The sequence below is a fragment of the Gastrolobium bilobum genome, unplaced genomic scaffold (assembly GCF_033153095.1).
Source record: "Gastrolobium bilobum isolate Gb01-03AN ecotype WA unplaced genomic scaffold, APGP_CSIRO_Gbil_v1 utg69714, whole genome shotgun sequence".
NCBI classification, from domain to species: Eukaryota; Viridiplantae; Streptophyta; class Magnoliopsida; order Fabales; family Fabaceae; genus Gastrolobium; species Gastrolobium bilobum.
The window spans coordinates 52965-80279 of NW_026897650.1; the positions used below are offsets into that span (position 1 = coordinate 52965).

Consider the following 27315-nt stretch of genomic DNA (forward strand, 5'->3'; position numbering starts at 1 on the left):
AATTAGCATACCAATGGGATTAACTTTTGACTGTATCAATCTTAATTAATGTATCAATCACCAATCACTTCGGAGGACCATAACTTTTAATTCGGATATCCAAATCAGATATTTTTTATTTTATTTTACATAATTTAGAGATCTACTCCATGACACCTATTTGGCATATTTTATCTCTCACAAACATCGTTCGAATTTGTAACAATAGTATCACAAACAATTAATGTACCGATCATCAAACACAATTAATGTATCGATCAAAATTAATTGTGATTGGTACATTAATTGTAATCAAAATTAATTGTGAATGATGATTGATACATTAATTTGATTGGTGATTGGTACATTAATTGTGATTAATGCATTAATGACAATTAATTGTCATTTTCTTTCGTTTTCTGTTTTTATTGTGATTGGTAGATTAATTCTGATCGGGCAACGAGATTGTGCCACGTAGCGCACCAAGTTCGCTACCCCTGGTAGCGTACTTCCTCCAGTCAGCTTTTCTTGCGAAAATATGCCACGTGTCACGAAATCATTGGTTACAAAGTTCGCTACCAGTCGTAGCGAACTTGGATATGTGGCAGTCAGTTTTTCCTGCGAAAGTGTGCTACGTGTAATGAAATCATTGGCTACCAAGTTCGATGGGCACTGTAGCGAACTTGTCCGCGTGGCATATTGGAAAATAACATTGTTCGCATAATATTTGTTCGCACTGTAGAGAACTTGTCCGCGTGGCATATTGGAAAATAACATTGTTCGCATAATCTTTACCTTCTCTCTGGAAGAAACTCGAAGAGTTTCCTTTAAGCTGCCACCATCGGGCAGGGAGCCTGTCATCGGGGATGACACAGAGGTTGGCTCTGATACCAAGTGTTCGGGAGCCTCACAATCCTTAAGAATCCATGAACTAGTCATCCATCTATATGAGCATTTCACGGCATCCCTTAGCCTCTTAGCTCTTTCCTTGGAGACTATCATCCATGAATCCTTAAAGATGAGAGGACCGTAAGACTGGATCATCACAGAGTCCGTTTTCTGATACACAGGATCCCTTTGCAGGGCAAGTGTAGAGCATACTAACTTTCTCATCCAGAGATTAGTAACTATAGTAAGAACATTATACTAAGTTTTCGGAGAGAAGAGAGAACTCTTTAGAAATCCATAGGGAAACACACAAGTTTTTATTTTCTGTAAACTCGATATGAGAATACAAGCACACACCAAGTTCCTTTTATAGGCAAGGAACCCATAATAACTACAAAAAAAGGAAATTACATCACACTAGACATAATTATACAATAAGACAAACAACTTTTCTAAAAGTTGATACAACTTTTCTAAAAGTTGATTTATTGCACACACTTTAAATCATAACCACACAAGTGTACTAGACATCATCATTAGTGTCTGTGCTAATGGACAAGTTGAGAGCTTTCCTTTCTTCTCTGTGGACCTCACCATACATCTTTTTCCACCAAGGTTTGTCTGTTTTGGCCTTTTCTTCAATTATCTCTTCCATGACATCAGCATTTGCATCATCATCTATTGGATCAAAGATCAAATCAATTTGCATTGGATCTTGGGCTAGTGAGGAACTTGGGCCTGGGTCATGTGATGAACTGGGCTGGTCTTCTGGTTCTACATATCCATTAAGTTCTTGGACATGTTTCAGCAAAGTCTTCTTGGAACAGGGATCTAATGGATAATCATTAAAATATCTCCAAAGATATGCAATATTCTGAGACCAAAGAATTCCATCGGGCCTTTGCCAGTAAGGTCTGTGAATAATGAAAATGGCAGTGATCTTTGAGATCTCTTCTTCAGTTTTTCCTTCTTGTTCCTTGGCTAGAATAATCTTGTGTAGTTCTTTTCTCCACCATGGTATATGAGAATACCATTCCAACAAAGTCCATAAAAAAGCATCTACTGCATCAGGAGTTATAAGGATCTCATAAGCCCTTTGGACTTTAAGAGCAAGAGGAACTGAATAATTAACTGAGACACCAAATGCACCAGAGTGTGTTTTCTGAAATATCCCATCCTATGGCTGGAAAAACTTCTAGGATGTGCAGGAAAGGAATTTCTGGGTTAAAGACAAAGGGAATAATTTCTTGTGTTTTTTCTTTTCCTACCTTATAACAGTAATAAAAATAAAAGTCTTTGGCAAACTTTCGGATCTGGTAGACTGAGGTAGGTTGGCCTAATTCTGGAGGATAGACTCTTTTTTGTTTGGTTGTTCTAGGTAATGGTTCATTCATGTATATCAGAGGAAATGGAACACTGGCTATGCTAGAAATGACCTGGACAGGGGCTTTTGGTTTGGTTAATCTGGAAGGTCTAGATAAGAGGTCAGGGATAATGTTATGGCTTCCTTTGATGTGTTTGACAGTGAAATCATATCTGGAAAACCAATCTTTTAACCTGAGGATTTGAGGATCTGGTCGCATTTTGTTCTTGAATTCCAGGATTTTCGGAAAAGAAGAATTGTCCATCTGGACTTCAAAATTGTGACCTTGAAGATAGAAATCAAATTTCTTGATTCCATTTTTGACTGCCAGGGCTTCCTTATAAGTGGTATGGTAATGGAGTTCTGCATCTGTAAATTGACCACTTGCATGTCCACAATAGTACTTCTTGTTTTCAGCTTCTTCAATGAGAACCGCTCCCCAGAAATGATCACTAGCATCTGTCTGAAGAATTCTTTTACCAGTACTGGGAATCTTCAGGGTTGGTGGATTCTGAGCAATCTTCTTTAGTTCCTTGACAGCTTGAGTTTGTTCTGGACCCCACGGAGGAGGATTTTTCTTTAACAGCTTGGACAGTACACTGGTATACTTTGCTGCATTAGGAATGAAATCTCTCACATAATTAACAATTCCTAAAAACTGTTGAATCTGTTTAAAAGTGAGATTTTCATCAGAATATTCTGCAAGTCCTTCTGCAATGTGTGGTTGTGGCTGGTACATTCCTTTTGAGAAATGCATTCCCAGAAAATCAACTTCAGTTTGGGCAATATGGATCTTCTTCTCGGAGAGCATAAGTCCGTATTGATTAGCTAGTTCTACAAACTGATTGAGCAGTTTCCTGTGTTCTTCCATATTTTTAGAAAAAAGAAGAACATCATCAATGTAGATAAGAATTGTATCTAAAAGTGGAGCAAAAATTCTGGTCATTGCTTTCTGGAAAAGAGAAAAAGCCACTTTGAGACCAAATGGAAGCACTTTCCATTGGTATTAGGCATTCGGAATGCAGAAAGCAGTCTTGTATCTATCAGCAGGATCTAATCCAAGTTGCCAAAAACCTGCTTTCAAATTAAACTTGGAAAAGATATGAGCATCCTTAAAAAGGATAGGAAGTGTGTCAACCTTTGGAATAGGAGCTTATCATCCTGCAAAAAATGATTTAGAGGCCTATAGTCCATCACTAATCTTTTCTTGCCTCGAATTTTTTCTGACCTTTTCTCCACATAAAAGGCTTGACATGCCTATGGAGATTTGGTAGGCTCTATCAGTCCTTGCTTTAGCAGTTCTTGGCATTCAATTCTAGCCAATATAAGGTCTGATGGGGACATTCCTGGATGAGTTGGTTTGGTTGGATTAATATCTACATTGAGCTTGAAGGGAAGCTGTACAAAAAAGTCTTCATTCCTCCACAGAGGATTTGGGTGAGAGATTCCCCATGATTTTCTGTACACAGAGGTAACAGTTTCCCTTTGATATCATCAAGTTCAGGAGGAGTTTCGGAAAGAGCATATAATCTTGAGATTTCTGAATAAGGCTTGAAATCTCTTTTGAATCTTATCCCTTGAGGAAGGATTTGAAGCTTTTTGACTTTAGTGTAGACATCCATGCCTATCAAAATATCTTTATCCGGCAGAGGAGTGCAATTACGTTTGTCCAGATAACACATTCAGGAAAAAATCTTATCCCTATAGGATGTTTAGTGATCAAATTGGTTCTGAATGCTTTGCCATCAGCAACTATAAAATAAGTTGTCTCCTTTTTCCATGCTTCAGGAGGTAAGATCTTGGGATCCATCATCGATCTTGCAGCACCAGTATCCTTGAATGCAATCACCTTTTTAGGATGACTGAATTTGGATGATAAAATATGAACTTCTACATTGGGCTTAGGTATTTCTAGACTGATGTAGAATACTTCATTTATAGTAAAAACTGGAACATCACTATCAGAATTAGAGGAGGAATCTTGTAGTGCAAAGACAGTGTCTTCATCTCCAGTGCTTTGTTCTGAGTACAAAGATTCTGCATCTCTTTCGTCAAGATTCAAAGCAGTTATCATTTTTACTGCTTTATCTGATTTGTTGGGGCAGTTCTTTGCAAAATGACCTTTCTTTTTGCAAATGAAACATCTCTGGCCTTTATTCTTTCCCCGAAACTTCTTCTTCTTGAAGAACCTATATTGTTTTTGGTTCTTTTTGTTTCCGCCTTTTTGCTTCAGATTATACTTCTTGAAATGGTTCTTTTTCTTTGGCCCACAATCACAATTGCTATCTTTGCATTTTATCTCCAGATAAGGCTTCTTACAGGCTTGAGTGTACTTTGACCTCTGATTTATCAGGTCAGTCATATACTTATGCTGCTTGCAGAGTTTATCCACCGCTTCAAGAGTCAGCTGGTGAATCTGGCCCATAGTGAGGGCTGTGAAATCTTTCCCTTGAGCAATCGCCATCCTGTTAAGCTCTGGCTGAATTTCTTTAGGAAGAGAGGCCACATAAGTGTTTTTGAGGCTTGGATCATTGTATCCATTCAGCAAATAGAATTTCTGCATCATTCTTTTAAAATGCTTTTCTAGATCTTTTATCTTCAAAGAGCAGCACTTCATTTCAAAAAACTCTTGCATGTTTTTCTTGTCAATTATGTCTCCATCTCCAATAAATTCTTGGTGAAGAACTCCTAGCATACCAGAGGAAGTACCTACTTGGTGAAGTTGATCTTGTCTGACACTTCCCAAGTTATGATACCATTCTTTCAGAGAACCAATCATTCTGGAGCAAAATTCTTCCATCACCTTGTAGGGATCAGCATCAGCAGCTAACAGCTTAGTATCGATCCATGCTCCAAATTCTAGAAGTCTCTTTCTCCATAGGTGTGGAGAAATATCATCAAATGTAAACCAAGGTCCTCCAGAGGTTGGCTTCTTTGGCTGATTTCCACTAGTAGCATTACCTGCTTCAGATTCAGGAGAATCATAGTATGTTTCAACTCTGGATTCTGCAGTTCTAGCCATCAGTATGCTAGTAATATTGGCATAATTGGCTTCTGAAAGATCAGAAGAATCTGTCTCAGAAGAATCTATCTCATCTGATTGTTCTTCTTCAGAAGTTTCCAGGGTGGTTTCAAGTGTGGTTTCAAGTGTTTGATAGTTTGGTTCAAAGGCTTCTTCAGAATTCTGGGATTCATCTGAAGAGGATGAGGAGGATTCTGTGGTTTCAGAGGATTGAGAATCATCTGTGTCTTGGGGTTCTGTTTGGGTTATGGAAAATTTTTCTTTGAGATCTACAGTCTCAAAAGTTCTCTTTGAAGAACTGGGATTATTTATACGATCTGTAGAGTCCGAGGACAAGGAAGGAGTTGTTTCCATTCTAGTTCTAGATGAATGTTTTCTAGAAGTAGAAGGTTGTTTTCCTCTTTCTCTACTTTCTCTTTCTCTTCTAGGCTTTTGGTCATAAGGCTGGCTAGTTGGAAAAGTCCAAGGTTTTGGAGGATGAGGGTTGGTCCAAAATTCTGATGGTTTTTGGAAAGGAGAATAATAATTTGGCATAGGAGGTGGCAAAAAGGGATTGTAGCTTTTGGTTGGTTCTGGCTTTTGCTAGGATCTGATGTTTTGTTCAATGATTCTTTCCAGATCTTGAATCTCTGCTTTCAGCCTCCTTATCTCCCTATCTCTCATATTTGCTTCTGGAGTAAAGCCTAGCTTTTTGATTTCTTCTTCAAGCTGGGCTATCTGCTGCATGTTCTACTTATAATGCTTTCTCATCTTCTTTGAGAGATGTTGCAGACGATCCTCGACTGTATCCATCTGATTACAAATCTTTTCAACCTTAGTGTCGAGTCTTTTCAGAATAGAATTCTGGGCTTTAGCATTTTCAGTCTGCAATTGAGAACTTCTTCAGCTTGGCTTAAGGGCTTCAGCTTTCCATCTGACTGGACTTCTCCTTGATGAATCACAGGCTTAGTGGTGATCTTTGTGGTTGGGTCGGTATGTCTCTCTAAAGGAGGAAAATCATGTGGTGAAAACATCATACAAGGTATGGGTTTAGGCTAGTGTTTTGGGGACCAGGTTATAAGGTTAGAGTCATTTGGTGGTTCAGGAGGAAGTAGTCCTTCTTCTCTCAGAATCTCTAGACCTCTCTTATAGATCCAAAGAGGTTCAGGGTTTTTCTGAGTCTTAATGCCTACCCATGGACCATTGTCTGGGTCAGATCTTCTTTGAACAGGAGGAGGTGGTTTACAACGCCGCCTGCGACTCCTTGTTTCTTCTTCTTCATCTTCTTCTTCATCTGAAGTATCTCCTGTGTGCATCCAACAATCACACTCAGGATCACACATATTAGGATCTACATCCCATATGAAATGACCATCAATACGATCAGTATAAATGGGGGATCCATCTGGCATTATCCCATGGACAGGGATCCAATCTTCTTTATAACATGGAGATATCATCATAGACTGGAAGATAGGAAGAGTAGAACTGATGGCTGCTGCATCAGGCTTCTTGAAGATTGTCCTGACAGTTCCATCTACAGATCTTCTGAAACTCGCCTCATGAGACTGGATGGATTTGCTGGCTTTATGAATCTTTTCATAATTAGTCAGCCATTCTAAAGGAATCAATTCTGTAAGCTCTCCTCGAGATATCTTTCTCGGAATCTGGATGATGGAAGGTGTATCTTCTAGATTTTTGGCTATAACAAACAGAGCATCATTGTGGCTATTAGGCAGCTGGGGAAGATCAACAGCATGATCTTGAAGTCTATAGATCATCTGATGATGAAGAGTTGCTGCATAAGCCTCAGAGACTTGATCAGCTCCTGTAAGCTGTATCTGCACCTTCAACCTTTTTGGCAAGGTTCTATCTTTCAAGCTCACATTATAATTTGGAAAGATGGTTAAAACCACAGTTCCCGCATGAAGAGTTGTCAACACAGTTCCAATCACAACATTTTCATAATGGATGAAGCTAGAGTCTAGCAGAGCAACACGAGCTGTAACTGGCAGACCTTTCCTTCCATGAAGTGAAAGGATTAGTCTTATTGCACCAAAATGGAGTGCAGTATAGCCTTCTTGTCTCCAGTGAGTGATTAACTCCGTAGGAATCTCCAGATCTACATACTGCTCCTGAGAAGTGGCTTGTAACTCACACTGATCCATTCTGGAAGACTGAACATATTCCTTCATTGTTGGTCTCTTGGTAGAGATCAACTTAGTAATGCTTTTAAACACAGATCTCTGTCTTTTAAAGATGTTATAAGGACTGAGCAAAGGTGGTACTGTTTCAAGGATTTTTGCATCTTCAGGGACATAAGAGTACTCTATAAGGTTTTCTATTTTTGAGGAGATCTTTGAGGGGATGTGTTTAGGAAGAGACAAGGAAGATTGTAACATAATAGGCTGGGAGTTATCAGGGTTGTTTGTGTTATCCATGGTTTGAGAAGTTCCTCTCCTACTCACCTCGTATAATATCATTACTATCTTTACCCTCTCTTTGGAAGAAACTAGAAGAGTTTCCTTTAAGCTGCCACCATCGGGCAGGGAGCCTGTCATCGGGGATGACACAGAGGTTGGCTCTGATACCAAGTGTTGGTGGCACCCCATTTCAACAGTTACTACTTACTAGGATAAAATTTATAATACCAACGATTAACCTACGAGAGTTAACGATATAGTAATTTGTTTTTTTGAAGAAAGAGAATAAAAAATTACTTTTGTACTTTACATTAAATCTTGTTAGTCAAACTTAGTATAAAATTTACTATCGCACCAAATTCTCTATACCACCATTATATTCAAAATACTCTCCACTAGGGTGTATATAAACTAAGTTAAGCTAGACTTTGACTTAAATAGGTCATGTTCTTGTAAAAAATATTGGATATGGCCTGACCTTTTATCCTGTGTAGGCCCTAAATTACAAGTCTGGTCTGACCTATATTTAAAAAATAAAAGCCTTGGCCTAGGACTGTTAGCCTGTTTAAGCCTATTAAACATTCAACAATTAAAAGCATAACTAAAATAATATTATTTTATTATTCAAAATTATTAAATTATAATTTTATTTATTATATTTTAAATAAATAATATGATATAGGCCGGCTTGTAGGCTTATAGGCCCGACATGTACAAAAAATGTTATAACCTATTTTCTAAATAGGTTTTTTTTTTAAAATCTAGTCCTTTTTAATTTACTATTTATAATAGGCCAAGTCTGACCTAATATAGGCGATGCCGAAGGCCCCTGTAGGCCGGCCTAGCCCATTTACACCCCTACTCTCCACTCACTAGATTATGTTATGCGACCCGATTTGATTGGTTTATACCCTTTAAAAAAAGAAGTAATTTTCTTACGTCATAAGAAAATAGTTATCTTTTATAGTAAAAATAAAATTGCGAATGGAACTCACACAGGTAAAAAGAGAGAGAAAAAATAGACGTGAAACTCACCACTCTTTTGTTGTGCTAAAAATTTGTTTCCTTTATAAATATAACCCTTAAAAAAAATATTTTCTTCCTTTATTATAAATATTCACTTCTCTATATTTATTATACTTTTACTATAATATCTTTCAAATACATTATATGGATTTATCAAATAATTGATGAAAAATCTGTGTACATCAATTATAATCAGTTAATGAATTTGCACAATTCAGACTATATTAGAAAAAATTCATAATTAATATTGATTGAGAAAAATAGAAGGAAAATATTTTTGCTATTTTTTTATAAGGCTGTGAATCAAAATAGCATAATTTGGTTGGTTCATATACTTTTCTTTTTAAGTTATACGAAATTTAAAAAAAGAAGAAATGTCGCTTTGGGGTTGTGTCTTGTGACACGGATCACACCGATTGAAATTATATTCCAAAGAATATCAAATGGGACAAAAAGTTATGGTTTAACCGAGGATGAATCAAACATTCTAAAGTTTAGTCTCACTCCTCTCCTTAAATATAAAAGTAATTTTTACAATTCCAAAATAATATCGTATTAGATTTAGGGAAAATAATATAAGATATTTTAAAAAATTCATTTAAAAAAATAAAAATTACGAAATGCTCTGTATTTTTTTCCTCAACCCAAATAAATATAGAAGATTAAAACCAAATTATTTTTTAAGTACCTGAATATTTAACAATAAATTAGGAGACACTGAAAAATTGAAGAAAATGAGCGCGTGGTATTATTGAAGATTTCTATTTTGATTATTTAAAAAATGGAAAAAACATCTATCTTTTAAAGGATATAAACTTATATCATTTTAGATCTTAACCATTGATTTCCGTCCATCAACGGTTATAATTTATTGGGTCAAACTTAATGGGCCAAATTTATTATTAATTAATTAATAATTTTTTTCAATATATTATAACCGTTGATGGACGAAAATCAACGGTTAGGATCTAAAATGATATAAGCTTATATACTTTAAGATGACAGTAGTTATTCCCTTAAAAAATTCACAATTTTTTAATTGATATTGATAAATATTAAAAAAGAAAAGGGATTTATGAAAATTAGTCTGGAGTCCTTTTTTAAGATGATGTTGCATAAACAATACTTTCATATTATATAATTTTTTTTAATAAATTTACTTTTGAATATGCATATTCTTCTTCGCAATATATACATTCAATCTAACATCGTATCACTCTTATATCTTTTTCTGTCTCGTTTAATATTACTCAAATAATATATTTTTTGTTATTTAAATCGGCATTCAAGTTTATGGCAAAATAAAAAATAAAAAATACATTATATTTCGCCATATTTTATTTGCTAGATTAATATAGAATAAAACCGTTAATATAGTCACTCGATCTGTTGTTCCAATTCCAAGTAATGTTAATTCCGTAATAGAGATTAAAATATTTTTTAACAAAATTACTTTATTCATTTCATATTGTGAAATATAAGTATCAAATATTAAAATCATATTTCCATAAAATGTTTATGTTACAATTACTAAACAGCACTACAATATTTTATTTTATTTTGAGGTATTCCAATTGATTCGTGTTGGGTTTTGCTCAAGCCTAATTGAGTCTAGAGCATAAGAAGAGTCCAAGAAACATAGAGCTCATTTAGATTAAGGTTAGGATTTCTTGTATATATTTTAGTCATCAGCCTCTCTGGTCTTCACTTGGTGATTGTAAAGACTGAGATAAGGTTATTTCCCTGAAAATGAAAGAGTGCCCACTCACCACTCATGTAACATCCCAAGAGCTAGCAAGGGCAGGGAGTGATCGCCGGTGCGAAAGGGCACGGACAATGAGCGGCTTATGCCAAATCTTGCAGCTTGGGGGTTCATGAATGAATCGAATCAACACCCGAAAGAGAGGGATTCCAGAGACTGTGCTGGTATGGGACGGTACTGTTAGGAATGACTTATAAGAATTAATTGGTACTACCTATACTAACAAGATGCATCTACTTTTAGGTAGCCCGGATCGGAAGAACTCCACAGTTAAGCGTGCTTGACTTGGAGCAATTCTGGGATGGGTGACCTCCTGGGAAGTTTTCCCGGGAAGTGTGCGAGTGAGGACAAAGCACACTGAAAAGTCTCGTGTTAGTGTGTGGGGACAATCATTGATTCTTGCAAGTGGCCGGGCGTTACAAGTGGTATCAAAGCAGGCCTCTCTTCCAGTACGGTGTGGTTCGAGGACGAACCAGGCGGAAGCTGGTGGGCATGTAACATCCCAAGAGCTGCCAAGGGCAGGGAGTGATCGTCGGTGCGAAAGGGCACGGACAATGAGCGGCTCATGCCAAATCTTGCAGCTTGGGGGTTTATGAATGAATCGAATCAACACTCGAAAGAGAGGGATTCCAGAGACTGTGCTGGTATGAGACGGTACAGTTAGGAATGACTTATAAGAATTAATTGGTACTACCTATACTAACAAGATGCATCTACTTTTCGGTAGCCCGGATCGGAAGAACTCCACAATTAAGCGTGCTTGACTTGGAGCAATTCTGGGATGGGTGACCTCCTGGGAAGTTTTCCCGGGAAGTGTGCGAGTGAGGACAAAGCACACTGAATAGACTCGTGTTAGTGTGTGTGGACAGTCATTGATTCTTGCAAGTGGCCGGGCGTTACAACTCATTCCCTCTGAAAGGTCTACCATAGGTCAACCTCTATAAGGAGATTGTTCGTGTTGCAATATAGAGGAGATCAATTCGTGAAGATAAATCAAATAGAGGAGATATTGGAAAGAGGAAGAGAAGATAAACAAGATGGTGGTGGTCCGGCCCGGAAAGGTGACCAGACACTTTCTCACACCCCGGAAAAGCGAGGACGGCGACAGAAACTTCCACCGGAAGGTTGGAGCTCCGATAGAGGCGGCGCTTGGACGACTAGATGTGTCTCCTCAAAGTGGTTCTGATCGCGTGGTCGTTTGCCGAAAAAGTTGCCAAAAAAGTGCTCCGACTGACTGTTGACGGTGAACAGTGGCTAACAGAGGTTTCTGGCGATGAACGGTGACTTTTTCTGACAATCTAAGGTTGAGGAACTGAAAGAGAGTTGCTGGTACGATGCACAACACAGACGATTTTCTAGAATGACGCACAACAAGGATTTTTCTACGAAAGCAAGGTTTCCCATAACACAAGCTCTGGTACCAACTTAAAGAATATAGAAAATATGAATATTGCATTGTATTGAATTGTGTATAACTGTGCAAGAGAGATTTCTATTTATTAAGGCTAATTGGCCTAAGTCCAAGGAAGCTTCTAGAACTAAAAAAATAAAACAATAATAATACAATATTATTTCCAACAATAATATTTTTAATTTATATAATGTATATTATATTTAAGGGATATGTTATTTTATCTACCACTTTTTCTTTCTACATTTACCTACCATTCTATATTTCTCATTTTGTAACCCTTTGTTTAAGCTTATGGAAGCCACATGGCTGGTGCATTAATACTACAGGTTCATTTAAATGAGCTAAAAAAGAGCCAACCTGCGAGCCAATTTTCGAGCCAACTCGCGAGCTATTTTTTCAAGCCAACTCACGAGTCATATTTTAAGCCAACCCGCGAGCCAACCCTAACCCGACTCGGGTCGGGTTGGGTTGAGTTTTCTGGCTCGTTTTTTTTTTCGAGCCAACCCTAACCCGACTCGTTTTTTCGGGTTGTATGCGGGTTGGGTCGGGTCGAGCCGGGTTGGCCCGTTTTGCCAACCCTAGGTAGAATAACCTATCCCTATATTTAATATTCAATAATTTAACCAAAAAATGAAATAAACTTATAATATCCATCAATTTTGCAAAGAAACATATATTTTGAAATTGAAATTATCTTACACACTCCAATGAGATTTATTCGGTATCCTTTTTAATTTTTATTATGCCAATTTGGTAAAATATTGATCAATTTTTTTATTATATGTAATGAAAATTTAAATATTATAGATGTCGGAGCGTATCAGAGTGTCTGGGTGTAGGATACAACACTTCAGATTTTTTAAAGTATGGATGCAACATAAATTATAAGGAGAAGAGGAAAAAGGTACTCGTTGATTAGGTGAACTTAAATAAAAATAAATCTTTGGTGCAACCGATCGATGGGAACATCACACGTCAATCAATATTCTCTCACCTCTAATGCGTGTTGGCTGATGTTTGATGCTCTCATTGGTCAGTTGCACTAAGTCTTCAGTGCAACACTTGCACGAAAAATTTATTCAATCATGAGAGTAAAAAGTATAATGGCAGCATTCTTCTTAAACGTGATTGGATAATGAAGTTGGGATTTGACCAAGTGATAGGCAACAGTCACCAAATCCATTAAATAATTCAAGAAAAGATTGAGGCCAAGTTTTTGCCTAAAAGAGTATTAATCATAATTGTATTAATGGATCCCCACTTAATTATCTTAATTAATTAGACAGCCAAATCCCACTCATTGATATGGCAGAACTCATGAACTCATTGACAAATACATTCAAGCCAACCTCTGGATAATGAAATGGGGGATATGCATTGCCACTAAAATTCCCTGTGGGCATCATATTTTTTTTTAATAACTTAAAATTTGAATGGGATTATATATCGGTATCTCTCTAAGGCTACGAAAAATCTCCCAACCTCTTTGAATGGGCATCATATTTTTTTTAAACGATGATGTTCGCTTTATTTCTTTAATTATATAATTGAAAGCATTACAACTTGAATTCTTACCCAATTCTATCTTTTTGAATAACAAATATTATACATTGGAGAATAGTATATACCTATATATATGCATACCTATAAATTGAGAGAGTTCAGTGTATCTTCCACTGTCCTTATCAAAAGGCTTGAAGAATTATTGAAAGTAAACATAGGAGTCAAAAACCCTACGTGGGATGTTTCCCTATATAAAAGCAGAATACGTATGCAGCGAATAATTTTATATAGATGTTATTAAAATCGGCCCGGTCATTGACTTGATCTAGGTACTAGATCATTGGGTCACTGATTCAATCGCATGGCTTGATAATTATATGAAATTCTATAATTTATATTAAGAATTATAAACATATTCAAATATATAAAAAAAATGATAAAAATTTCAAATATTTTAATATAAAAAATAATAAATCACATATTATTATCCAATAAAGGATCAAACAAAAATTTAATAATCGTGATACAGGGCTTCAGGTTCAGTAAACGACATCTCTAACTATAAATCAAATCAAATTTTTTTGCATAGTGCATAATTAAGATAATATTAGTGTTGTAGATACATAACTTAAGTAAGTCAACAAGCAAAAAAATATTCAAATATGTCCATTATGATTTTTATTTGAAAAAAAATTGGAATTTTGTTGGAACCAGGCTGGGTCACCGGTTAACCGACCGGGTTACTGATTTTCATGAAAACCGGCCAGGTCGCAACAGTTCTGATGCATGGCCGGTCCGTTATTTTAACTGAACCGGTTATGACTAGTTTACCGATTCTTGGGTCAACCCAGCCGGTTCGATCCGATTTTATTACCATTGATACAAATAACCAAAATTTGGTTTTCATTATGAGCAAAATTTGTCTTCTTTTTTTAGCCACGAGAATTTTCTTTTTTGGTGGTGAAATGAGAATATAATTCTTATTCCAAAAATTATTGAGATGATGATACCATGGCTAAGTTATAAGATTGTGTTTGGATCATTTAAAGTAATGTTTCACTAGGCTGATTTGGAAAGTTAGCAATTTTTCATTTCCTTCTTCAAATCAGACTTCCAAATACAAATAACCAAAACTTGGCCTTAAATCCTTTGCATTGCAGAAAATTCAGATTAGAATTCATTTTAATTTCTGCCCTTTTTTTGGATAACAAAGGAATTACAAAACAGAAACAGACAAACTAAAAAACAAAACTAGGAACAGATCCTAGGCCAACCAACTCCAATGGTATCACAGAACAGTCTGTTCAAGACACCCACAGGAGGAACATCCAACTCATGAGTTTGAGTTTGCCAAGAAAAATCATATGAAAATGAAGCAAGCCAGTCCGCGACACCATTTCTTTCATGATGGATATGCGTCATATGAACAAACCAACTCCTAGAGAGCATATTTCGAATGAGACTAACCAAGGAAGAATACGGATGAGAAGAACTACAACCATTCTTAATTAGTTGTTGAGCCAAAAGAGAATCCCCTTCCAACCAAACATGCCTGAAGCCCCTATTCCAACAAATCTCCAAACCAATCAAACAAGCCCATAGTTCTGCATTTAAAGCATTACCACAACCAAGATTTTTGCAGAAACCAACAAGCCAATTACCAGAACAATCTCAAACAACCCCTCCACAGCCAGATTGAATGTCATTTGATGAACTTGCCCCATCAACATTAACTTTGACCCATTGACCTGTCGGAGGAGACCAAAAAATAAGCCTCTCCCTACGAGTTGTATGTTGTAAACCAGCTTTGTCCAACAACTGTTTAGCTTGAACAATGCTATTACAGTATCCCAAGACGGACATGTAGATACTATAGGGTGACCGAGTAGAATTTGCAAAGACATACTTATTCCTGTTGCGCCAAAGGAACCAAGTTGTCTCACAAAAAATGAGAGCCCAGCTAATATCACCGTTCCAGGTCCTGTTACTATTGATGTTTTCAAACAACCAATCATGAAGATTCATATTACAAAAAATATGCCACTCCTCAGGTCTGACCAGCAAAACGCCAAACCTCAAGAGAGTCCTTGCAGTTTCGGACAGCATGTAAACTCGTTTCTGTCACATGGGTACATCGGGGACAAGCTACTGACGAAGCCATATGGCGCTCCACGCGTCTGAAGTTGGTCATCAGCTTATCGCCTAGAAGAATCCAAAGAAAATAGTGAACCCTTTCTGGACCCTCCCATCTCCATACATGAATCCAACTGGTATCCCCCTGGGCGTTGGCATCGCTGGAAACTATCCTATAAGCTGATTTAACAGAGAAAATCCCATCAGGAGACTCAGACCATATAACACGATCATGGTTGTCCAAAGGCATAGGTGAGATCATGTTAGCTATACAAGACAAAACCTGGACCGGAATGAGATGTTGAATACAATCCCAATCCCAAGTTCCATCTCTCGCAACAAAATGAGAAACTGATTGAGCCATGCTATCTATAGAAGAGGTGTTTGATACATAAGATAACAGTGGACCATGCCTAGGAAGCCACCAATCAGTCCAGAAGGCCGTGTTAATTCCATCTCCAAGGAGAATCCGACTATTGGATAAAACCATATCCCAGTAACTAACCAGACCCTTCCAAAGGTTGGAGTTGTTTCTAGAAGCTCGGATATGTGGCATTAAATTGCCTCCCACGTTGTACTTGCACCTGAGAACTCGCACCCATAAGGCTTCAGGCTTTGTCATGATGTTATGGCCTATTTTCATGAGAAAAGCAGTATTCATATCTTTCATCCTCCTTAAGCCAAGACCTCCTAGTTGCTTGGTCAAACATACCTGATCCCAAGCAACAAGAGCTGGACGCCATTGCACATTATTAGAGCTCCACACAAATTTACGAATATGCTTCTCAATCTCTGTGCATGTAGACCGAGGAATGTGACTAACCTGCTTTGCATAAGTTGGGGTAGCTGATACAACAGCTTTTGACAACGTTACACGGCCAGCCAAAGAAAGACTTTTATGATTCCAGGAATTCAGCTTAGAATGTAATTGTCTAGAATGTACCCAAAAGTTCCTCTACCAACCCGCTTATGATGAAAAAGAATACCCAGATAGCGGCCCAAATCATGAGTAGAAGAGAATCCCATACTTTGGCTCAAACTAGCAGCTCTAGTGTGATTAACATTGCGGGAGAAGTAGACACGAGTCTTATCATAATTCACACGTTGGCCTGAACAACTACAAAAAGAATTAAGGATTCTGTTAATAATCACAGTTTGCTCTTGGGTGGCTTCAGCAAACAATAGTAAGTCATCAGCAAAAAATAAGTGAGAGATGGGAGGAGCGCCTCTCTTTAAAATTACTGGTCTCCACTGTCTGAGCTCCACAGCCTTAGAAATCATATGTGCAAGACGCTCAATACAAAGAACAAATAAATAAGGAGATAGTGGATCCCCTTGTAGGATGAAATTCCTGAGTCGTCTTTCCATTCCATAAGACATTCATAGAGCAAGAGGAAACACACCACATGATGAGAGTCGTGATATGATTTGGAAGACCTAAATCATGAAGAGTGTCCCTTAGAAAATCCCAATTCAAACGGTCATATGCCTTTTCAAGATCCACCTTAATTGCCATGCAACCTTTTGTGCCACGTTTTGATCTCATCGAATGAACAATTTCTTGAGCAATGATCACATTATCAGTACCTTGTCTCCCTTTGATAAACCTACATTGATTGGGCATCACAAGGCTATTCATATGTAACTTCAGCTGGTTAGCTATAAGTTTTGTCACAACCTTATAGATAACATTACAGAGACTTATAGGTCTAAAGTCTTTAAAAGTCTGAGGAGCATCCACTTTCGAAATTAAACAAAGAAGGGTCTGGTTGACATCTTGAACTCTATGCGGATTATTGAATACATCTTTGACAAAAGAGCACACTGAATCCCTTACAACTTCCCATTGAGACTGAAAAAAGATGCCGTGAAGACCATCAACCCCTGGAGCCTTATAAGGACCCATAGAGAACACCACATCACGAATATCCTGGTTAGAAGGCTGACGACTAATATCCCTCAGATCAGCATGTCCCAAATTGGGAAAAGCATTCCTGATCGGACATGTAGGACGTAAAGCCATATCCTCCTTATATAAGTTACTAAAGAAATCCACCGCTTTAGTCATTAGAATAGAAGGGTCACCTATCCAATCACCAGCATCATTTTTTAGAGCATCAATTCTATTCCTCCGTCTCCTTGCCACTGTTGTGGAATGGAAGACTCTAGAATTTCGATCCCCGTACACAAGCCAATTAGCTCGAGACCACTGAAACCAAGTGAGCTCTTCTCTGAGGTAGATAAAATTAAGTTTACTCCAAAGCTCCCTTTGTAAACGCTCTAGCGCATGACTAGGATGCTGACTTAAACTGCGATCAATTCCATTGAGACGAGCATGAAGATTAGCTTTCTGATTAGCATCTTCCCGAAAACAATCCCTGTGCCAGCGTCCTGCCTTGTTGCGGAAGAGATTGCTGGCTGACGTCCAATCATTCTCCTCCTCCCAAGTAGAACGAACTAACTCAGAAAAATTATCATGGGTAAGCCAAGCTGCCAAAAATCTGAAAGGTCTATTCCCATGGGAGTTATAATTCGGTTGCCCCTCCCAAAGTAACAAAGGTCGATGATTAGAGCTATAGAAGGGAAGATGAGACACCACCCTGTGGGGGAAACTCAAACTCCAGCTCTCATTAGCACAAGCTCGGTCCACGCGCTCATACAGATTACCTCTCTTCCAAGTAAAAACTGGACCCTTATGGCCCAAATCAGATAATTGGCACGTTGTGAGACATTCTTGGAAATCTAGCATGCTCCTCCAATTTGGAGAGCCTCCTCCCAATTTTTCAGATGCATGAAGATATGAATTGAAGTCACCCATGATACTCCAAGCTTCATTCTCCGGCAACTGAATTTGTTGTAAGAACTCCCAAAGTAAAATTCTCTCCTAGCGACGCGGACTAGCATAGACAAAAGTTACAAACTAAGTCTTGTGATTTACAAGCCAGTGCAGTTTGGTGTGAACATACTGCTGGTGCGCATCCACTACTTGTAACTGAACCTCAGAATGATTCCAAAAAATCCAGATGCCCCCTGAAAACCAATGGGATTAGAGAGATAATTTTTTTTTTAAAAAACCTAGTGATTTAGCCACCTTATTGGCACACTCCCCACTAATGCGAGTTTCCAAAAGGACTAAAACATGCAGTCCAAAACGTCTTGACAAATCCCTGATTAGGGGGGAAAAACCTTTTTTTCCTGCCCTTCTAGAATTCCAAACAACTAAATTCATAAATAAATACAAATTAAGAGTGAAAAGACAAAAATAACAACAGGAATAAAACATCCAATCAAGACTGATTAATACGAGATTGTTCAACTCCTTTCTTGGAGCCATCATCTGCATGCATTATGCCTATATTCTTATCATTGGGAGAGTTGAGGTCCGCAATCCTATCTGGCGGTTTATCAAGCTCCTTAGGCAGACCAACAAGAGTATTATGAGAGGTACACTCCTGAGTATTTCCACCAAGAAGACTGGGGGAACTCCGTTCTTGACTCCTATTGGACATTCTGGGATTCATATGAGAACTAGCTTTGTCCTCAGTAGCTATAGTAGAACCAGGCTTTAGAGGCTTAGGTGGAACCTTGGGTTTGGATGATAACTTGAAAGATTTCGAAGCCACAGACAATCTTACCCTTTTCTTTTTTTGCGTAATAGATTCATTAGCCTCCATAGGTTGAGGCTTGTCTTGTTTCTGTTTAACGATGCCCTGATGCACTTCTGGTATGTTTTGATGAACCTGGACAGAAGGTTGTCCAAAAACTTTCCCACTGTTTGAAATTTGAATTGCTTGTGGGCCATAGTTCAGCCCATGTTGTGTTGACAAGGTAACTGCCAAAGATTGAGTATTTACACCCTGTACCTCCTTATTTTCGGTGATTACTTCCATAACTCGTCGTCCATTTTCCGTACCCGAAGATGATTGTCCACCAGACGCAGAGCTACTAACTGCATTAATTGCTACATTCTTACCCTTGTCGACCGTTTCATATGTGGCAATAACTCCAAAACAGGTACCCTTTAAAAGTCTAGAGTCGGTTACCTCCTTGCGCATGTGGGACCCATTTTTAATGCATGTTTGAACGGTCCTATTGTTACTAGCGGTTACACTGGTTTGAATGGAATTATTCATTGCAGATTTTGATTGCAACCCTGAAGTATTAATTGCAACACTTGCAGGAGTAATTGCGGCCTTCATCCTTCTTCCCCGGCTGTTTCTCTGGACCACCATCCATGAACCAAAAACGTCACCTTCAGCTGCCGCCTTATGGATATTACTGGATTGTTGTGGAACCTGCCTTTGATTCTGCACCTGCACCTGTTGATTATCGTTACTCTGAGACGGTGGCAAATACATAGGGCACAAATCACGTCTATGACCATATTTGCCATAAGCAAAACATATTAGGTGAAGACCTTCATATCCAACTGGGTATACACGATTTCCTATTCTAAATTTAGAGAGAAAACCTTTCTGGAAATCCACTTCAATACAGATTCGAGCAAATTTGGCACTCTCAGTTATCTCACCTTCACCGGAATCTCCTTTTCGAATCGAATTCCTATCAATCTTCAATGTTCTGCCAAAAAGATTACCAATATTCCATAGATGATGGGTTGAATAGAACTCAATCGGTAAACCCGGAATATGAATCCAAACTGCTAGCTTTCTAACTGCATCATCAAGTGGATCAAAAAATGGCCTCCAATGTTGAACCACAACATAATGATCCGCCACAATCCATGGCCCCTCCTGTAAGACAAAATTGTAGTCTTCTACTTCTGAGAACCGAAATAAGAAGTAATCATTCTCCAAATCAATAAATTCATAGGATCCTGATAAATTCCACATCTTTAGAAGCCTATTAAGGAGAAATTTTACACCAACACGTTCCCCCAGCAGTTTCACTATCACAGCTTGCCTCCAGGGCTTGCAACTATCTCTGTGTCGTTCTTCCTCAAACCTGTAAGTATGGCACAAAGGATCGTCTTTCTCAGCCGAATTATCACAAACTCCTTCACAAATCATCTCATCTTCATCAACCAGACTTAGCTTTTCAAAACAATCAGCCTCAATGCTCTCTTCTACGTTGACTACTCCACCATTAAGCTTTAAAAGAGTATCTCTGTATGATACCACTTTCCAGTCAGATAGAAGAGGTGGCACCACCCCCTGGATTGGTGTTTTGTCTCGGTTAACACTTCGTTTCAAGAGATCCACCTCCTCAGAAGAAATTTTCTTATTCTCACTCATAGCACTTGGTCTTTCTTTGAAATTATTTAAACTAAATAGTTAATGCGAAAAGAGTTCAGCCATTTCCCCCCTTTTTAGATAGGTTGTTTTACATCACAATTCATATCTACCATTTAGAGGCGAGATAGAAACGAAATTCAGATTGTGATTTTCTTACATTAGGCAAGACATTATAATAATACTTTGAACCCTAAGTGAGGAACACGACAGGCCCCATATGAAAAGCTCCCTCTAACAACTCAATAGTCAAGTCACTCTTAATTTCATCAGTTCATGTTAAACTTGTTGAGATGAATTGTCTTACCCTAAAAAGATGCATTCAATTCTCTTAATGTTGGTGTAAATGAAAAATGTCACCAAGTCAAAAATCAAACACTAAATTGCAAAGATCAAGTTTTCCTCTATAATTTACATAAAGAAACAAACCTATCAACATTTTTAAAGAATAATAGTCACTGGCTAAGCTTTTTCTTAACATACTCTCATAGTGCCTCCCTAAATCCAATGCTAAAACTAGTGTTATCCTTTAGACCGCTACTACCTAAATCTGCATTGCCTCTCTGCATCATAGCCACAAATTCGTTGTAGTCTATTCGACCATCCTGAAATGGTAAAACATGAACATAACAACATTGTCAAAAGATGAATGAAAATTGAAATTTCAGTACAACATAATTTTTGTTTAACATAACTAAAAATTATGCAAGCCACACCTAACACATTACATGAGAATAAAAAATCAGAACAGTAGAGAAAGCATGGTTCGAAATGTTAAATAAATTTTCATTCAATTGGTAGAAATCCGTAAGTTTCAATTTGATCAGGAACACCAACATGAGATCACTTAAAACTATGCCAACCCTTTCAATTCATTTTTTTTTTGTTGGTTCTTCCTTCTTAAATTGAATTTAGGTAGAAGATCTATCAATATGACAAAAAGTCATTAATGTAACTCGTCTAATAGCTTAAACTTTTAGGTTGAATTAATTCTTTTACACTACCAAATTATGTTATGGGCATCCTATTCTTTAAGCGTTATGGTTTCATTCATCAGATAGCATAGCATGCATTAAATTACGTTATTGTAAAATGTTCTCACATTATTTTGATAAGCTTCCCGGATCATTTCATCCAATAGGACATCCTTCATACCAAATTCTTCACGAGCTTGTTGAAGCTCACCTTGAGTGATGTAGCTGTTGGGTATTGTTCATACTTCGCATACTGATGAGGTGAGGTGAGTATAGTACAGACAAGCTGGACCTAATCTACATTGAATGAATCAGGGTAAATCACTGTGTTGATTTCCTCTCTCCCTTTCTCTTTTCTGTTTTCTCAATTTGTGTGTCGATTTCCAACAGTAGCTACTATAATCTTTATCAAAATATGAGAATGCTTCAACTAAATGATTTTCCCTGTCAACTTTGTTTAAATGCAATGTTGCAGCTATGAAACAAAAATAGGATAGGATTATAACAATGTGCTAGTAAAAGTGTTCAACTCTCTACCTTTACTATTTTGATTGTTATTTATGATTATACTTTTCGCTACTTTGCATAAACATGTTTCACGAAATGATTACAAAGAGCTTTCCTTGCAAGATTAATCATAAAGAATGGAACGAAAAACACTTATCATAATCCTGGTCAAGTCACAACAAGAACAAATCAAGTCCAATTGGACTACTACTACTACTAATATAATAAGTCCTAAAAGGCTAAAACATTAAGAATCCTAATATTCTAACAGGAGAAAATGTTTGGCCAAAACAAACAAAAAAATGGGAGAAAATATAGGTTTATTTTCTGACATTAAGGAAATATAAGATAATTCTGAACTAATACTTACAGCTTGCATTAGATCGAGAATTTCAGATCCACTGAGATTAGCACCAAACGTTTTCAGTACAATCTTGAGTTCTTGAAAACTGATTTGACCACTGTTGTCAGTATCTATCATCTTAAACATTTCTTTCAATCCAGAAATTTCTTCTTTAGAAAGAATCTGTGCAATAACCTGCACAGAACAATATGGAAACTATTAAAAGAGCACAGTTTAATTATTCCAAATTGAATTTAAGATGTTGACATATTCAACTTAGCAAATAAAAGTCAATATATAACAATCTACTGTTCATCATTCCCAAAAGAGAGGAAAACACATAAATAGAAAAATTACTTACTCTAAAAGCCATTTTCTTAACCCTTTTAATTGCAGAAAACTGCTTCAGGCGACTCAAAACTACATAATCAAAGAGGCGCAACTTCATCAACCTGAATCCAAGGGTGACCAAGAAAAGGAACATAATCACTTACAAGATGGTAACAAAACCTCAAGTTTAATGATATTGTGACAATGATCACAATTAGTACTCGCAAGTCAGAAAGTCTGGCAATACAATGCTTAATGTTTCATCCAAAATATTTAAAAATACAATAAATTCGTTTTTAGGGTGTCTTTGATAAAACTGAAAGATTAACAGTACAGTAATTTTAGTCATCAGCTGAAACTTACGAAGAACTTCATCAGTTGTTATCCGTTGTCTTTTGCACTTTCAGAGATATTAGGCCAAGGATTTGAAGAGAAATCAAGATCACTATGCAAAACCTCCTCAATCGTCTCTTGCTCCGTTTCTTTTACCAAGGAATAAAACAAAAAAAATCTCAATTTTTAGAACCAGAAGAAACCTATAAGGAAATACAAATTAAACAAAATGATTGGATCATCGAGGGCAGGACATGTTAAGAACTCATAGCACCCAAAAATGGAGGTGTTCCGCATAAGAGAATGTATATGATCACACCAGCACTCCAGACATCAGCTTCTGGGCCATAACGCTCGCCTAGAACTTCAGGTGTTATATAATAAGTACTTCCAACCGCATCATTGAAAACATCTCTTGTAAATGAAGATTGTTTGTGACAAACACTTATAGCAATCGTATAACAATGCAAAAAAAAAATGTTTTGTCAAGCTAATTATATTTAGGGAAGCATCAACAAGAACTCAATACTTCAGGAAATATTTGCATGTTTTCATATTGTAAAGAACCAATTCAACCCAAAGCTTAAGTTGTAAGGGTGAGTATACATTAATAGTTTTATATATCTCAACACGCCCCCTCACATGAGAGCCCACTGGACTTTAAGGGTGGACAATGCACAGACTCACCTACCTGTGCGAAGAAAGAAATTCCACTAGAAAGAAAGTGAGGGGCGGTGAGGATCGAACCCGGTACACCAGGCTCTGATACGATGTAAAGAACCAATTCAACCTTAAAGCTTAAGTTGTTGGGTGATGCTACAATAATGGTTTTATATATCTCAACACATATCAAATTAACTATATGTTACTACAACAAATATGACTCAACATCATAAACAATTAAATATAGATGTTAATTGAACAAGGGGGAAAAAGAAACATTTTTCCGAACCTGGTTTAAAGAAAACAGACATTCCAAAATCTATAGCCTTAAGAGTGGAGTCTTCATGACCATTAACGAAAAGAAAATTCTCAGGCTTAAGATCAAGATGCATTACTCCAAGGGAGTGGCCGTCCTTAATAACACTAACTATAGTCCTTGCAAGTTTAGCTGCCTTTTTTTCCTTGTAATATCCCTTTTCCATAATCCTAGTAAAAAGCTCACCCCCTTCACATAATTCCATAACAACATGAACCACAACAACATCCATAAGCCCCTTTAAAAGAAACAACATTGGGAATACCTTCCAAGTGATGCATATATCTAAACCATTTACGAAGGTATTTTTTTTTTGGTAATCTAAGGTAATTTTATTCATGCATATATCTAAACCTTCATTTATTCAAATATTCCTTTAGAAAATAAATTCTTTTGTTGTTTGCTTCTGGTCTATAGTCAAAGTATGGCCTTAATGGACTCCATATACTTAACAAAGGAATTTAAATTACTTATTTATGAAGCATATCTTAAATTGTGTGGACAGAGACGACACAAACTCTGTATTTTATACTTCATCTATTTTTTTACACCTTTCTCTTAGCTTTAGTAAAACTATAAGGTAATCTTCAAAATTCTTTTTCAGATCTTTTTTATTTATTAGTTTTCTTTTGAGTAGCAATTTAGTAGTTGATAATTTATTGTTGTTGATAACTATATTTAGGCCACTTACCTCCAACAATTTTATGGAGAATTATGTACAACATGCTCACAACTTTATAGGATCTGCACGCTTCCCATGAGAACCTAAAGATCGTATCCGAGTCATCATAATCTTCTCTTATATCCCATAGGAACTTGTTTGCTTCGGTGGGCAATAACTTGTAAGTTTCATGTATTTTTTCTTTTCCCTTTCATGTGGTGAATTGTATATATTTACAACAAGCTTTTATTTATTTATTTTTCGGAGATATTCTAATTGATTTATCGTTTCGCCATCCGATTCGAGATGAGTCCCAAAATTAAGACTTTAAACTTCTCCTAAAAACGATACTTATCGGGTGAAAGAAAAACTCGACAAAAACTCGACAAAGGAGCTTGCATTTTAGAAACCTTGAGAAAAAGCTTATCAAAAGAACTTGCAGACAATTTGAAGCAATACTATAACTAGACTCCGAGTTCTAGGAAAAGACTTATGATGTTATTTTTTAATACTCAGGTGACTTTTTGCTTTGAATAGGGACAATTTAAAGTCGACTACATCGATAAAACTCATTTAAACAATTTTTTGTTTATGAATAAAACGAGGAAGTATATACTAAAGTTTACCCTTGCAATATCAATTAAAGCATCATGACAAATTTAATCAGACCGGAAGAGGAAAATTTTGTCAAAATAACTCTGATCAAGTCAAAAATATGGGAAAGCCACGGTGGCATGCGAAACAGGGTTTAGATAAAAGACGAAATCATTTCTAGTTTGTCCAAACCAAGCATGAAATCGATATAATCACGGTATGCGACAATAATTGTAAATCCGGATATCAATATTTTAATTAAAACATATGGACTAATGGAGCTATTTATAAATACTTCTTTGATATGATATTCACTAATACATCCATATTGTTTTAAGTCCATACAAAGACATTTTAAATCTTATGGAAGGTTTTGATTTATATGTTTCAAGCATTTTTAGTCCTTATGGGGGTTCGCGGAAGAGTATGTGGTGTCAAGTCACCTCTATTGATGAAGTGATTGGTGATTCCAGAGAATCGTATGACGATTTTGATGTTATTGAGAAGTCTTGAGATCTGTCAGGACTTCTCTGTTGGGGTTGCACTTCTCGAGATGGAAACCGTCAGAGTTGAGAATGAGCTGATGGAAAAGATCAAGGAGGCGCAGGTGCAAAGAGAGTGCCTTGATTATGTTAAGAACCAAGATGGTGTGTCTTGGAACGAAGTTGGTTCGTTGATGTTCCAAAAGAGAATTGTGATTCCTCGAGGTCCTTTGACTAAGGAGGTGATGACAGAGGCTCTTAAGGGCCAAGTCACTATCCACCCTGGGGCTACAAAGATGAATTTGAATTTGAAGAGGAATTTCTGGTGGCTGGGCGTGAAGAGGGACGTAGCAGTCTATTTGTCCAAATGTTTGATATGCCAGAAGGTAAAGACTGAACATCAGAAACCGACTGGTAAGCTGCAACCTCTAGAGATATCGCAGCGGAAATGGGAGAGCATTTCCATGGACTTCGTAGTGGGACTGCCTAAGACTCAGGCTGGTTGTGACTTGATATGGGTCATTGTGGACAGATTGACCAAGTCTGTCCATTTTCTTCCAGTAAAGGTGAGCTTCACTACAGAGCAGTTGGCCAAGCTATATGATCGCGAGATCGTGTGGCTTCACGAGGTGCCCGAGAGTATCATTAGTGATAGGGACTCGAAGTTCACATCTCGGTTTTGGGAGGCGCTGCAGGGAGCTTTTAGTACTCAGTTGAGATGGAGTACAACCTATCACCCTCAGACTGATGGACAAACTGAGCGGACCATCCAGACATTGGAGGGCATGTTGAGAGCTTGCACCTTGAAGCAAGGCTCAACATGGGATAGGTACCTGCCATTGGTTGAGTTTTCATACAACAACAACTTTCGTGCTAGCCTGGGCATGGCACCCTACGAGGCACTATATGGTAGGAGGTGTCGGACTCCTACCTGTTGGTCTGAGGTTGGAGATAAGGAGTTATTTGGGTTGGACTTTGTCCAAGATACCACCCAACAGATCCAAATGATTAGAGAGAAGCTGAAGCAGGCGCATAATCGCTAAAAGAGCTACTATGATGTCAAGCATCGACCACTGGAGTTCAATGAGGGTGAGGTCGTGTTTGTGAGACTTTCACCTGTCACAGGTGTTGGATGGGCCCTCGGAGTAAGGAAGCTTAGCCCGAGATTCATAGGGTCATACCATCTCCTTGGTAAGGTAGAGCCTGTTACCTACCGGGTTGCCTTACCTCCGAACTTGGCCAACATCCACGACGTGTTTCACGTGTCTCAACTTTGGAAGTATATTGTGTATCCATCGAACGTGGTGCAACCTGATGACATGGAGGTTCGAGAGAACTTAAAAAACTCCCGTCGGACCACTCAAGATT

At 37.4% G+C, this 27315-nt stretch overlaps 1 protein-coding gene and 1 pseudogene across 1 annotated transcript; both read right to left on the reverse strand.

Moving 5' to 3' along the window:
• Nucleotides 1–15406: 15406 nt before the first annotated feature.
• LOC133308973 (uncharacterized) lies at nt 15407–18310 on the reverse strand. The gene is made up of 3 exons (XM_061509703.1): nt 16896–18310; nt 16436–16609; nt 15407–16385 (listed from the first exon to the last, which is right to left on the reverse strand). The coding sequence occupies exons 1-3, from the start codon at nt 18308–18310 to the stop codon at nt 15407–15409; spliced, it is 2568 nt and encodes an 855-aa protein (XP_061365687.1).
• A 2919-nt stretch (nt 18311–21229) lies between these two features.
• Nucleotides 21230–24835, reverse strand: LOC133308972 (calcium-dependent protein kinase 1-like; annotated as a pseudogene).
• Nucleotides 24836–27315: the final 2480 nt, after the last annotated feature.

What these genes read in the sequence shown, in the direction of transcription:
- LOC133308973 (XM_061509703.1), bottom strand. Translation starts at nt 18,310, where the DNA reads ATGGGTGACTTCAATTCATATCTTCATGCATCTGAAAAATTGGGAGGA. An exon ending in ATCACGACTCTCATCATGTG is followed by an intron (nt 16,610 to 16,895) that starts GTGTGTTTCCTC and finishes TTCTTTTTGTAG; the next exon opens with TTGTTCAGGCCAACGTGTGA. An exon ending in GTTGGTAGAGGAACTTTTGG is followed by an intron (nt 16,386 to 16,435) that starts GTACATTCTAGA and finishes GAATCATAAAAG; the next exon opens with TCTTTCTTTGGCTGGCCGTG.